Here is a 15,259-nt window from a genome sequence, read left to right on the forward strand (position 1 = left end):
ATCAAGCCTTAGCTTAAATCAAATGTCCTCTGGCTCCAGATCCCATGATGAGAAATTTATGGAGTCCTGGACACATTACAAGTTCTACAGCTTTACAGCTGAAATCCTTCAGGTCCTTCTGATCTACTGAAGGCAAAAATATGCTTTATTTTTACTGGGATTCCCAAACAGTCTTCTAGTATGTACATTTTTCCTACAGAACATGTATGTTGCTTCCAGCAATGTGTTTTATATTACCTTGAAGACTAGGGAAGCTCTGACAGAAGGAAACAACTTGGTATTGCTGCCAGTACAAGAGGGAAAAAAACCTTGCAACTGGAAGCATGATCAAGCCTATGGATCATTAATTAGTCTTTCTCTTTGACAGCAGATACCTTATGTGAGTCAACGACCGTATCCTAAGTTGTTTTAAAAACAGTTTATATCCCTCAACTAATCATATGTTGGCTTTTTGAGTGGGGTCTTTTTATTAACTTATACACACACAAATATATATACATATATATATATATATTTTTTTTTTTTTTTTCCCCCTAGAACCTTAAAATTTTTGCATGTTCTTATAAAGTCTAGGATGTAGCTCAACACCCTTGAATTAAACATTTCCTGGATAACAAGCTTTCCAAATCTATGTCAAAACCTAAAGTCTCTCTCTCTTCAGGGGACTATAAGTAACACCAGTTCGGAGGTAGCTCGAAAACAAGGTACCTAAATGGGCTTACCTTGACAATGAAATCTGCTGTAAGTGGTCCAGCCATTCTCAGTATCTCTTTGTCTGGAAACTTTTGGAAGTCCACACTAGAATTGTCCACAAGAAAGATGCCTGTAGAGCTGAGACTGTTTTCACCTTTAGCCCCCTGGAGGGTTTTGGTTTCCAGATCTACATAATCAAACACATGAAGAGGAGAGAAAGATGTTCCCAGGGCTACCACAGACCACAGGCAAGCACATCTCATGCAAAAGAACTATGTCAGGGAGAAGTAGTATTCTTTATATGGCTGACATAATTGAAATGTGATAGAAACAAAATATATGGGCACCTCTGGATCACAGAGGAATTTATGCAGCAAATGAAGTTATTTTAAAACTCATTAGCCAAGCATTCAGGGCTCCCTGTCAAGAAATCTTTGATTCCCTGGATGACTTCCTTTGGGGACCTTACTTTACCACAATCCTATTCTTTTGAGTAAACCATCTCCCATACATATCTTATTGATTTCAGGCTTTATGGCCCTCCGTCTAGAATACCCTGAAGTTTCCCTTTTGCTCTATGAGGCCCAGGGTGCCTCTCTGAGTTCCTTCAGCACTCATTGTGAGACTTGATATTCATGTATTACCTTGTATTTATTTATACTTTCTGGTTACTTATTGAATTGTGCTATTGCTCAAAATAAAGAAACTATAGTGACTTAAGGACAGGGAACCAACTATCCTCTTTACTTCTTTTTCTTTTTAAAATCCTTTTTATTACTTCACTCAGTCTTATATACATATATGATATTTCACAAGAACTCAAGACAGAGAGAGGAACTTGATTCCTGGAGCATTCCGATCTGAATTTGCCCAATGACAAAGCCTAGGAAGCATCTTTTGTTTTAGGAAATCAGAGCATGCTGAGGATGAGGGTAATTATGATATATATATTTCAAGGTAGGTTAAGTTCTCATGTGATTGAGTATTTTAGAATAATTGCCTCCTGCATGATGAAAGATGGATAGACTAAGTCTAACAATGGTTTGTAAAACTTGCACAAGGACCCTTGGTTTTGGCAGGGGTTCTTTAGCAGAAAGATGGGGTGCCTGGGTAGGGATCTGGGTCTCCTACCCACATTCGATCAGAATGACTCCCCTCTTATGTGTTTTACAGATTGAGGTTTTGGGGTTAAGGACAATTTTAAGGTCTCTGGAGGCACTAAGGTACCTAATGTATTTCCACTAAATTATTCTAGATGTTGTCTACTTCAAGTTCTCTACTAGAAGGAATACCAACAGGTAGAAAATGCTGGTGTCCAATTAAATGCCCATGCCCCTCAGATGAAGTCGTGTAGCCCTTCTCTGGGAGTAGGTCTGGCTTTCCTCCCCTGTCCCAGGGCTGAGAGAACCTCACAGAATAAAAGGCATCGAGAGAACGCTGGAGTGGGAGAACCACAGTGGTTGTAATCAGAGGAAAGCAGCAGCATCTCTGTATCACCCTCCTCTAGCCTTCACTCCTCGAGCTGCCTTCCATGTATTTGCAGTCATCTGTGGAAGTATCTCCAGGACATAAATTAACTTAGTTTTGGAAAACTCTTGGAGGTCTAAGCCTGAGCATCTGATTCAATTTTTATCACCAGGCCTCCCAGAAGTACCTCCCAGGTACTTCTGATTAAAGATGAGCTGGACCTGGACAGATGGTCTACTCTTCTGGTTTGGCCCTCCTTAACTCTTGCTGAGGTTGGTCCCATACTGGGCCAGCTTCTGGGAGTGAAGTGTAAAAGGGCTGCCAGAGAAACAAGGCATCATTTACTTACACATTCATTTTGCTGAGTTATATTCCAAATACAAAAACAAAATTAAAAAAAAAAAATAGAAACTTCCTTGGCTATACATATGTTACCAACAGTATGCCTTCTGAAGGAAAAAGCAGATTCCATTTTGCTTTTAATCATTTATGACTATCATCTGACACTTTACCTATCAAATCCTTAGAGCAATTAAACCAAACAAGGCCAGTTCTTCAGCTTCTCAGTGATCACATAATTAGGAAGTCCGGGAGGCTAGACTAATTCATTTATAAAAATGAATCCTCTTTACTAATTCATAATAATCATAAACTAAGTCTGGGAGGCTAGACTAATTCATTTATAAAAATCAATTTTCCTCTTACACCTCTTCCCTTGGGTTCTTTCTTTTGCAATGAGGAGTAAGTCGCCCACTTGGTGATGCATTAGTCTGGATGTTTTATTTTAGCCTCTCACGGCACAGAAAAATACTGTTTCTGACTGAGGTTGTTACACCAGCAGTTAATTCTGTCCAATTCTTAAGGGGAAAAACAAATCATTTGAATGGTAACAGTGTACACACATATATCATCCTTTGACACATGAACAATATATTTTTGGGGGATGTTCAGGGTTAGAAAAGCACTTGGATCCATATAAGGTGACTTCTCAGCATCTTTTGACCTTGCCTGAACTGTACTTTACTTATTCCTTTATGTCACATGAACTCTCAAAGCCCACCTTTCCCATGAAATGTACTTATTTTTATTTTTAGAAAGGCTTCTGTAGGCTATCTGAACTTTCACAGGCTCCAATTTGTCTCCCTCCAGTTTGTCTTTTTGGAATGATTTCATTTATAATCCAATTGCCAAAAGATAATGCTTGCTACCTAAATTGGCTTCTTAGGCATGTGTGTGGGAGGGAATAGAGAGCAGAAGATGATAGATGGCTTTGGAGGAACCTAGGAAAAATCATAGCGGAGTAGATCAGAAGTGCTCAAGGGACCAACTGAAGTGAAGTCTTTCAGTGAAAGTGAATTTTGCAGAAAAAGCTAACATATCCTCTCCTACCCCTTCCCTGGTTTATAGTCTATAATTTTCTGCTTGTAATTTACAGGTCTACATCTAAACAGCACTACATGGTAATAAAAAAAAAGATGTGGCTGTGGACTGCTGGCTTGCCATGACTGAAGATCAATTCTTGCACAAACTCTGGTGGGACCATGCTACCATTTGATCTTCGGGGTTACGATTACCCTTCAATCTTGAATTCCAAAAGCTATCTTCAAGACGTTAGGGTCTTGCATTATCTTTACTACATGGGATGCTTAACTAGACCACATGGTTCTCTTCAAATGCCACAGGGTTAAGGCTGTTTGGAGTTTCTGTGTTCCCCTGAATTGATAAAGTAATGGAGCCTGAGAGCAGGAATTAAAAGAGAAAGAATGAAGGAGAGGGAGGGAAGGTTGAAAAGAAGAAGAAAAAAGAAAGAGGTGAGGCAAGGAAAAGATTGAGAATGACTGGAGAGGAAGAAGAGAGAGAATGAAAAATAATATTCACAAAATCATAAACATGTGCTTAACTCATGAACACCCTATTGGAAACATCAATTTTGTATCTTTCAGGATGACTGGCTGGAGGTAATTACCACAGACGTTTCTGCTGTCTCCTAGGCAACCAAAAGATAAACAGAAGTATTCAAAATACCATATTATGATAGAGGATTAAGATGTGTATTTCTAAATCTTAATCTTTTCTGGGAACAAAAAATAAATAATAATTACTAAAATTCCCAATACCCAAAGGACAACAACTGAGTTTACTTACACAAGTGGTCAGGTCCTTTTAAGACAAGGCGAATATGTCTGCTTCCATAGGGAATAGCAACCACTGTGTCATCCACTAGAGAGAAACAAAGCAGAGTCTTAAAGCACATAATTTTATACAAAATTACTGATTGTCTCCTATATAAATGCACTGATTTACATATACCCCCAAACGATAATCTTTTAAAAAAGTGTTTACAATGTGAACACCAATATGTGGGAATCAAAATTTCCACTTTCTTCGAAATAAAATATGCTGAAAAACCTGGTCACTGGCTAACTCATGGGGGATCCAGCCTTTGAAAAAATACATGAATTTTGATACATTAAAAATGAATTTGGAAGTGTTCATTTCTGGTTTTAAAACCTGGTCTTAAATCCTCAGATTTCTCTAGACTGGAGCAATTGTGTAGAATTACAAAAAGAAAATAACTTTTAATGCTCAAAGAAGGACTTTATTATAACAAAATCTGGACTTCTCTCTAGCAAAGTAACTGTCTTGGATGAGTAGGACAGTTAAGAATAGAAGACAACCTCTGGCCCTGCCAAGACCGTGCCCTGCCCGATTTCAGATACTCAGACTCCACCTTTACCTTCACCTATGTTGGTGGACCCAAAAGATGGGCATGTCTAAAATATCTTGAGGAGGACTTTCAATATGGTGGAGGAGTAAGATGTAGAGATCACCTTCCTCCCCACAAATACATCAAAAATACATCTACATATGGAACAACTCCTACAGAACACCTACTGAATGTGAGCAGAAGACCTCAGACTTCCCAAAAGGGTCTTGGTGCTCCGACCAGGTGTCAGCTCTGAGCCTCTGAGGTGGGAGAGCCGAGTTCAGGACATTGGACCACCAGTGACCTCCTGGCCCCATGTAATATCAATCAGCGAGAGCTCTCCCAGAGATCTCTGTCTCAATGCTAAGACCCAGCTCCACTCAATGACCAGCAACCTCCAGTGCTGGACACCCCATGCCAAACAACTAGCAAGACAGGAACACAACCACACCCATTAGCAGAGAGGCTGCCTAAAATCATAAAAACTTCACAGACACCCCAAAACACACCACTGGACACGGTCCTGCATACCAGAAAGACAAGATCCAGCCTCATTCACCAGAACACAGGCACCAGTCCCCTCCACCAGGAAGCCTACACAACCCACTGAACCAACCTTACCCACTGGGGGCAGACACCCAAAACAATAGGAATTACGAACCTGCAGCCTGCAAAAAGGAGACCCCAAACACAGTAAGTTGAGCAAAATAAGAAGACAGAGAAATACGCAGCAGATGAAGGAGCAAAGTAAAAACCCACCAGACCAAACAACTGAAAAGGAAATAGGCAGTCTACCTGAAAGAGAATTCAGAGCAATGATAGTAAAGATGATTCAAAATCTTGGAAACAGAATGGAGAAAATACAAGAAATATTTAACAAGGACCTAGAAGAGCTAAAGAGCAAACAAACAATGATGAACAACACAATAAACGAAATTAAAAATTCTCTAGAAGGAATCAAGAGCAGAATAACTAAGGCAGAAGAACGAATAAGTGACCTGGAAGATAAAGAGTGGAAATAACAACCACAGAGCAGAATAAAGAAAAAAAAATGAAAAGACTTGAGGGTAGTCTCAGAGACCTCTGGGACAACATTAAATGTACCAACATTCGAATTATAGGGGTCCTAGAAGAAGAAGTGAAAAAGAAAGCATCTGACAAAATATTTGAAGAGATTATAGTTGAAAACTTCCCTAACATGGGAAAGGAAGTAGCCAATCAAGTCCAGGAAGCACAGAGAGTCCCATACAGGATAAAGCCAAGGAGAAACATGCCAAGACACATATTAATCAAACTATCAAAAATTAAATACAAAGAAAAAATATTAAAAGCAGCAAGGGAAAAGCAACAAATAACATACAAGGGAATCTTAAGGGGATTCAGCTTACCAGCTGATCTTTCAGCAGAAACTCTGCAAGCCAGAAGGGAGTGGCAGGACGTATTTAAAGTGATGAAAGGGAAAAACAACCAAGATTACTCTACCCAGCAAGGATCTCATTCAGATTTGACGGAGAAATTAAAACCTTTACAGACAAGCAAAAGCTAAGAGAATTCAGCACCACCAAACCAGCTTTACCACAAATGCTAAACGAACTTCTTTAGGCAGGAAACACAAGAGTGGGAAAAGACCTACAATAACAAACCCAAACAATTAGGAAAATGGTAATAGGAACATATCGATAATTACCTTAAATGTAAATGGATTAAATGCTCCAACCAAAAGACACAGACTGGCTGAATAGATATAAAAACAAGACCCGTATATATGCTGTCTACAAGAGACCCACTGCAGACCCAGGGACACATGCAGACTGAAAGTGAGGGGATGGAAAAAGATATTCCATGCAAATGGAAAGTGAAAGAAAGCTGGAGCAGCAATTCCTATATCAAACAAAATAGACTTTAAAATAAAGAGTATTACGAGAGACAAAGAAGGGCATGACATAATGATCAAGGGATCAATCCAAGAAGAAGATATAACAATTGTAAATATTTATGCACCCAACATAGGAGCACCTCAATGCATAAGGCAAACGCTAACAGCCATAAAAGGGGAAATCGACAGTAACACGATCATAGTAGAGTACTTTAACACCCCACTTTCACCAATGGACAGATCATCAATGAAAATAAATAAGGAAACACAGCTTTAAGTGACACATTAAACAAGATGGACTTAATTGATGTTTATAGGACATTCCATCCAAAAACAGCACAATACACTATCTTCTCAAGTGCTCATGGAACATTCTCCAGGATAGATCATAACTTGGGTCACAAATCAAGCCTCGGTAAATTTAAGAAAACTGAAATCATATCAAGTATCTTTTCTGACCACAATGCTATGAGACTAGATATCAATTACAGGAAAAAAATCTGTAAAAAATACAACACATGGAGGCTAAACAATATGCTACTAAATAACCAAGAGATCACTGAAGAAATCAAAGTGGAAATCAAAAAATACCTAGGGGCTTCCCTGGTGGCGCAGTGGTTGAGAGTCTGCCTGCCAGTGCAGGGGACACGGGTTCGAGCCCTGGTCTGGGAGGATCCCACATGCCGCGGAGCAGCTAGGCCCGTGTGCCATGACTGCTGAGCCTGCGCGTCTGGAGCCTGTGCTCCGCAACAAGAGAGGCCGCGATAGTGAGAGGCCCGCGCACCGCGATGAGGAGTGGTCCCCACTCGCCGCAACTGGAGAAAGCCCTCGCACAGAAACGAAGACCCAACACAGCCAAAAATAGATAAATAAATAAATAAGTGAAATTCTTTACCAAAAAAAGAAACAAGCCTATACCTCAATATCACATTGTTATTTAAAAAAAACAAACAAACAACAAAAAAAAAACCTAGAAACAAATGACAATGAAAACACAATGACGAAAAACCTATGGGAGGCAGCAAAAGCAGTTCTAAGAGGGAAGTTTATGGCAATACAATGCTACCTCAAGAAACAAGAATCATCTGAAATAAACAACCTAACCTTACACCTAAAGCAATTAGAGGAAGAAGAACAAAAAAACCCCAAAGTCAGCAGAAGGAAAGAAATCATAAAAACCAGATCAAAAGTAAATGAAAAAGAAATGAAGGAAATGATAGCAAAGATCAATAAAACTAAAAGCTGGTTCTTTGAGAAGATAAACACAATTGTTAAACCATTAGCCAGACACATCAAGAAAAAAAGGGAGAAGACTCAAATCCATAGAATTAGAAATGGAAAAGGAGAAGTAACAACTGACACTGCAGAAATACAAAGGATCATGAGAGATTACTACAAGCAACTCTATGCCAATAAAATGGAAAACCTGGAAAAAATGGACAAATTCTTAGAAAAGCACAACCTTCTGAGACTGAACCAGGAAGAAATAGGAAATATAAACAGACCAATCACAAGCACTAAAATTGAAACTGTGATTAAAAATCTTCCAACAAACAAAAGCCCAGGACCAGATGGCTTCACAGGCGAATTCTATCAAACATTTAGAGAAGAGCTAACACCTATCCTTCTCAAACTCTTCCTCAATATAGCAGAGGGAGGAACACTCTCAAAGTCATTTTACGAGGCCACCATTACCCTAATACCAAAACCAGACAAAGATGTCACAAAAAAAGAAAACTACAGGCCAATATCACTGATAAACATAGATGCAAAAATTCTCAACAAAATACTAGCAAACAGAATCCAACAGCACATTAAAAGGATCATACACCATGATCAAGTGGGGTTTATCCCAGGAATGCAAGGATTCTTCAACATACGCAAATCAATGTGATACACCATATTAACAAATTGAAGGATAAAAACCATATGATCATCTCAATAGATGCAGAAAAAGCTCTTGACAAAATTCAACACCCACTTATGATAAAAACCCTCCAGGGGCTTCCCTGGTGGCGCAGTGGTTGAGAATCTGCCTGCCAATGCAGGGGACACGGGTTCGAGCCCTGGTCTGGGAAGATCCCACATGCCACGGAGCAACTAGGCCCGTGAGCCACAACTACTGAGCCTGCATGTCTGGAGTCTGTGCTCCGCAACAAGAGAGGCCGCGATAGTGAGAGGCCCGCGCACCGCGATGAAGAGTGGCCCCCACTTGCCACAACTAGAGAAAGCCCTCGCACAGAAACGAAGACCCAACACAGCCATAAATTAATTAATTAATTAATTAATTAAAAAAATATATATACGTCACATTTTCAAAAAAAAAAAAAACCCTACAGAAATCAGGCATAGAGGGAACTTACCTCAACATAATAAAGGCCATATATGACAAACCCACAGCCAACATTGTTCTCAATGGTGAAAAACTGAAACCATTTCCTCTAAGATCAGGAACAAGACAAGGTTGACTCCTCTCACCACTATTATTCAACACAGTTTTGGAAGTTTTAGACACGGCAATCAGAGAAGAAAAAGAAATAAAAGGAATCCAAATCAGAAAAAAAGAAGTAAACTTGTCACTGTTTGCAGTTGACATGACACTATACAGAGAGAATCCTAAAGATGCTACCAGAAAACTACTAGAGCTAATCAATGAATTTGGTAGAGTAGCAGGATACAAAAGTAATGCACAGGAATCTCTTGCATTACTATACAGTGATGATGAAAAATATGAAAGAGAAATTAAACACTCCCATTTACCATTGCAACAAAAAGAATAAAATACCCAGGAATAAACCTACCTAAGGAGACAAAAGACCTGTATGCAGAAAACTATAAGACACTGATGAAAGAAATTAAAGATGATACAAACAGATGGAGAGATATACCATGTCCTTGGATTGGAAGAATCAACATTGTGGAAATGACTATACTACCCAAAGCAATCTACAGATTCAATGCAATCCCTATCAAATTAGCAATGGCATTTTTCACAGAACTAGAACAAAAAATTTCACAATCTGTATGGAAACACAAAAGACCCCGAAGAGCCAAAGCAATCTTGAGAAAGAAAAACAGAACTGGAAGAATCAGGCTCCCGGACTTCAGACTATACTACAGAGCTACAGTAATCAAGACAGTATGGTACTGGAACAAGAACACAAATACAGATCAGTGGAACAGGATAGAAAGCTCAGAGATAAACCCACGCACATATGGTCACCTTATCTTTAATAAAGGAGGAAGAATACGCAATAGAGAAAAGACAGCTCTTCAATTGTGGTGCTGCGAAAACTGGACAGCTAGATGTAAAAGAATGAGATTAGAACACTCCCTAACACCATACACAAAAATAAACTCAAAATGGATTAAAGACCTAAATGTAAGGCCAGACAGTATAAAACTCTTAGAGGAAAACACAGGCAGAACACTCTATGACATGAATCACAGCAAGATCCTTTTTGACCCACCTCCTAGAGAAATGGAAATAAAAATAAACAAATGGGCCTAATGAACGTTAAAATCTTTTGCACAGCAAAGGGAACCATCAACAAGACAAAAAGACAACTCTCAGAATGGAAGAAAATATTTGCAAATGAAGCAACTGACAAAGGATGAATCTCCAAAATATACAAGCAGCTCATGCAGCTCAATATGAAAAAAACAAACAACCCAATCCAAAAATGCGCAGAAGACCTAAATAGACATTTCTCCAAAGAAGATATAGAGATTGCCAACAAACACATGAAAGGATGCTCAACATCACTAATCATTAGAGAAATGCAAATCAAAACTACAATGAGGTATCACCTCATACCAGTCAGAATGGCCATCATCAAAAAATCTACACACAATAAGCGCTGGAGAGGGTGTGGAGAAAAGGGAACCCTCTTGCACTGTTGGTGGGAATGTAAATTGATACAGCCACTATGGAGAACAGTATGGTGGTTCCTTAAAAAACTAAAAATAGAACTACCATACGACCCAGCAATCCCACTACTGGGCATATACCCTGAGAAAACCATAATTTAAAAAGAGTCATGTACCACAATGTTCACTGCAGCTGTATTTACAATAGCCAGGACATGGAAGCAACCTAAGTGTCCATCAACAGATGAATGGATAAAGAAGATGTGGCACATATATACAATGGAATGTTACTCAGCCATAAAAAGAAACGAAATTGAGTTATTTATAGTGAGGCGGATGGACCTAGAGTCTGTCATACAGAGTGAAGTAAGTCAGAAAGAGAAAAACAAATACTGTATGCTAACACATATATATGGAATCTAAAAAAAAAAAAAGGTTCTGAAGAACCTAGGGGCAGGACAGGAATAAAGACACAGACGTAGAGAATGGACTTGAGGATACGGGGAGGAGGAAGGGTAAGCTGGGACGAAGTGAGAGAGTGGCATGGACATATATACACTACCAAATGTAAAATAGATAGCTAGTGGGAAGCAGCCGCATAGCACAGGGAGATCAGCCTGGTGCTTTGTGACCACCTAGACGGGTGGGATAGGGAGGGTGGGAGGGAGACACAAGAGGGAGGGGATATGGGGATATATGTATACGTATAGCTGATTCACTTTGTTATACAGCAGAAAGTAACACAACATTTTAAAGCAATTATTCTCCAATAAAGATGTTAAAAAAAAAAAGAATAGAAGAGAAAATATTTGTATTTTTTAAACTTTCTAGGGCAGAAATCATGCATTCCAGTTCTTTAATATACTTTACACCAGTGGTCCTGAACCTTTTGGGCACCAAGGACCGGTTTCATGGAAGACAATTTTTCCATGGCCAGGCATTGGGAAGGGAGGAATGTTCAAGCGGTAATGCGAGCGATGGGGAGTGGCAGATGAAGCTTCGCTCGTTCACCTGCAGCTCACCTCTTGCTGCGCGGCCAGTTCCTAACAGGCCTTGGACCGGTACCAGTCTGCGGCCCAGGGGTTGGTGGTCCCTGCTTTACACTATCTACATCTAATACTATATGTAGTGAGTGCCCCATAAATGGTTATTAACATTCCCCTGACACTCCCTCTTTATATCGAAAATTTAAAAAAAATTGACCGATTGAGAGATTATTTTAAAAATTATTTAATTTTCATCCTACTTGAAAACTTAGCCACAGTTCAGTGGCAGCACTCCCCAATTCTACATCTGTTAAAAAATTAGAGGTGTATTATACACATTCCAAACACATCACAGGCATTTTTATTTAGAACTCTATTTGTGACAATAATACCTTATATTTACACGGCACTGAAGAGTTTCACTTCTCCTGAAATATACTATTTATTCCTTCACCCCAAACTTGTAACATGGGCAAAGAGGATGCTACCATCCCGATTTTACGATGAAGAAATCAAGTCTCTGAGAAGTATAATGAGTAACCCAAGGTCAAAGAACAGGGGGGTATTCCAGAAGACAAGGGAAAGGCAGTTATTTTAAAACTCACCAGCATATTCAGAAGCTCTGTGAAATTCTCTGTTTCACATATGTCTTTCTAATATTATACATTACCATCCTATCACTGGAAGAATTTCATTTAAATAAAGGAATCCCCAAAGCTAGCCAATTTCTCTGAATCTTAACATTATCATCCTGTCTTTAGGAGAACTTAATTTCAATAAATGAATTTCAGAAGTTCCTTAACTTCTCTGATCCTTAGTTTCTCTGTTTGTAAAACAGGGAAAGCAACACCTACTTTATAATATTGTTGTGAACAGATATAGGTATGGCTATAGATATGTATACCATATATAGGTGTACAGCGTGGAACACAGTATTTTGTACATATCATTTTATCTCTCTATTCCAAGTCTCTTTAAGGATAGGCACTGAAATACCGTTTATTTTGATGTTTTTAAACGCTCCAAGACCCCTAGCACATAGCCAGCTGAATGAGAAAGAAGAATCATATGCTCTCAATTCCTTCCCTAAAAGGTTACATTTATCAAGTTGTCTACAATGTTGAATATGCTACACACACTACAACATTTTAGCTGTTTTTAATTCAGGCATTGTTAAAGAAAAGGTTGAATTTCGGATAGCTAAGAGTTTGTGGCATAGAAGAACAAAATACTACGTAAGGGGAATATAGAAAAGGAACAACAAATGTTCAGACAGGGCTCACAGAGCTTTAAATGCCTTGTATAAAGACATGGGTTTTTAAGTTTACAAAAGAAATTCAAAGCAGTTAAGACAATGGGATTTCTAGAAATAGAAAGTCTTTGTTGAGCCACAGGTCAAGTAAAGTGCAAGTAGAAGGAAAGCTTTCTGTGTGGCTCTGCAGTGCTCAGCAGCGGGCTTCTCACCCCCACATGGCTCAGGCAGCCTCGCTCTTGTTCTGCTGAGAAGTGACTCACATTCCACAAGCCGGGGCATTAACGCAAGCTTTCGGCTGACACAGTCGCCGCCTTTGTATACTCCCTGAGGAAGATGGGGAGGAACCTACAAGGTTCTTGAGGGAAGAGGGTAGGATGGAGAGAGCGGGCCAGGCAAGAATGGAATGTCTCCAGATGCCTCTCTGCACTTGCCAAGTCAAAGAGAAATACAGAGAACTTAGTCTGGTGCCAACATGAACAGTCAGCAGTACACAGCACCAGACGTAGGAAGAGTCACAGCCTATTCTTCTGTGCTTCTATAAAGGGCTAATAGACAACTGGCAGGTCATCAGGCAATCAGCAAATTCATTATTTTATTCCACAGATACTTTTTGAGTGTCTCCTAGTGTCAGGCTTCATACTAGGCACCACATAATCAGTGACAAAGAAGACAAAGCATCAGCCCTGCAAGATGGTTCCTGAAAAAGGGACCTAAGATAAAATATACAGGGAAATACCACATACTATATCCCAATCATGGAAATTCCAAAGCACATTAATTAATATCTTAAGATTCCCGAACCAAAGAAATCCATTTCACTCTATTTAACTGTGTTCCCAATGTGTTTACCCAGGGAAACATTTTCTTACGTATCATCTTTTCACACCAGCTGATACGTCCCAGAATATACTTTAAGATATGGTGTTCTTCATTTGCCAAACAGCAAGATAGGAAAAAAAATTATTTTTATTTGCTGCATGCTGATAAAAAGCCAGTCTTTGAGCCGTAGATTTATTAATAATTGTCTCATTTGATGATAAATTCTCAATGATTAGAGATGGGCTGGAAGATTCTTCTACTTGCCATTTAATACAGTATTGTGCACAGAGAGGTGTTTAAGACATTGGTGAAGAGGGTATGGATAAAAGGGAACCCTCCTACACTGCTGGTGGGAATGTAAATTAGTGCAGCCACTATGGAGAACAGTATGGAGGTTCCTTAAAAAACTAAAAATAGAGTTACCATATGATCCAGCAATCCCACTCCTGGGCATATATATGGAGAAAACCATAATTCAAAAAGATACATGAACCCTAATGTTCATTGCAGCACTATTTACAATAGCCAAGACATGGAAACAAATGCCCATCGACAGAGGAATGGATAAAGACGATTCCAATATACAATGGAATATTACACAGCCATAAACACGAATGAAATAATGCCATTTGCAGCAATATGGATGAAACTAGAGATTATCATATTAAGTGAAGTAAGTCAGACAAATATCATGTGGTATCACTTATATGTGGAATCTAAAAAAAATGATACAAATGAACTTATTTACAAAACAGAAATAGACTCACAGACATAGAAAACAAACTTATGGTTACCAAAGTGGGTAGTGGGGGTCGGAGGTGGGGAATAGATAAATTAGGAGTTTGGGATTAACATATATACATTACTATATATAAAAAAAACAACAAGGACCTACTGTATAGCACAGGGGGCTATAGTCAATATCTTGTAATAACCTATAATGGAAAAGAATCTGAAGAAGAATATGTGTATATGTGTAACTGAATCACTTTGCTGTATGCCTGAAACTAACACAACATTGTTAGTGTTAACAACATTGTGTAACATTGTAAATTAACTATACTTCAATTTAAAAAATGGTTAAAAAAAAGACATTGGAGAATGTGTGAGAAGGCTGGTTTCATCACCTGCCTTCTCAATGATTAATTTAGTTGGTATGGCTGGCAAGGCAGGTGGCTACATTCTCTCTCACTGTGTTGTGCATTCCTTGGGTAACCTTCCCGTAAAGGCACACTGCACTATGTTCAAATGAATCTGCTCTAATCTAGTCTGGCTTTGTTGACAGAACCATGATGCCAATCATCAGAATATATTTAAAGGTTATTAATCAACAATTCTGAAAGACCTGCTTCAGAAATTAGATAACCTCTTTCTCAGTTAAATGGACAAGCTTTCCATGGGAATCATAAATTCTGCCATTTCACATATATGGGATACAAAAGCTCTTTCTCAAGAACACTGTCCTCAAGGATTGTACCTAAAATACTTCCTCAAAAAATCTACAGGTGTATATATATTCCACAACTTTCTATAAACATTTTAGATTTGTTTTTTTTTTTTTTTTGACAAGAGGATGGGATGCTCTT

General features: G+C 38.8%; 1 protein-coding gene across 2 annotated transcripts in view; it reads right to left on the reverse strand.

Annotated features, from left to right (window-relative positions):
• ADAMTSL1 (ADAMTS like 1) overlaps positions 1–15,259 on the reverse strand; it is a 1,026,618-nt gene that overhangs the window by 283,886 nt on the left and 727,473 nt on the right. For both annotated transcript variants that reach the window (XM_036856350.1, XM_036856351.1), the window contains 2 exons: positions 4,306–4,380; positions 723–880 (listed from right to left, as the gene is read on the reverse strand). In XM_036856350.1, coding sequence (XP_036712245.1) covers positions 723–880; positions 4,306–4,380 — 233 coding nt within the window. The remainder of the gene's footprint in view (positions 1–722; positions 881–4,305; positions 4,381–15,259) is intronic.

Source organism: Balaenoptera musculus, chromosome 6 (genome assembly GCF_009873245.2).
Source record: "Balaenoptera musculus isolate JJ_BM4_2016_0621 chromosome 6, mBalMus1.pri.v3, whole genome shotgun sequence".
Classification (NCBI taxonomy): domain Eukaryota; kingdom Metazoa; phylum Chordata; class Mammalia; order Artiodactyla; family Balaenopteridae; genus Balaenoptera; species Balaenoptera musculus.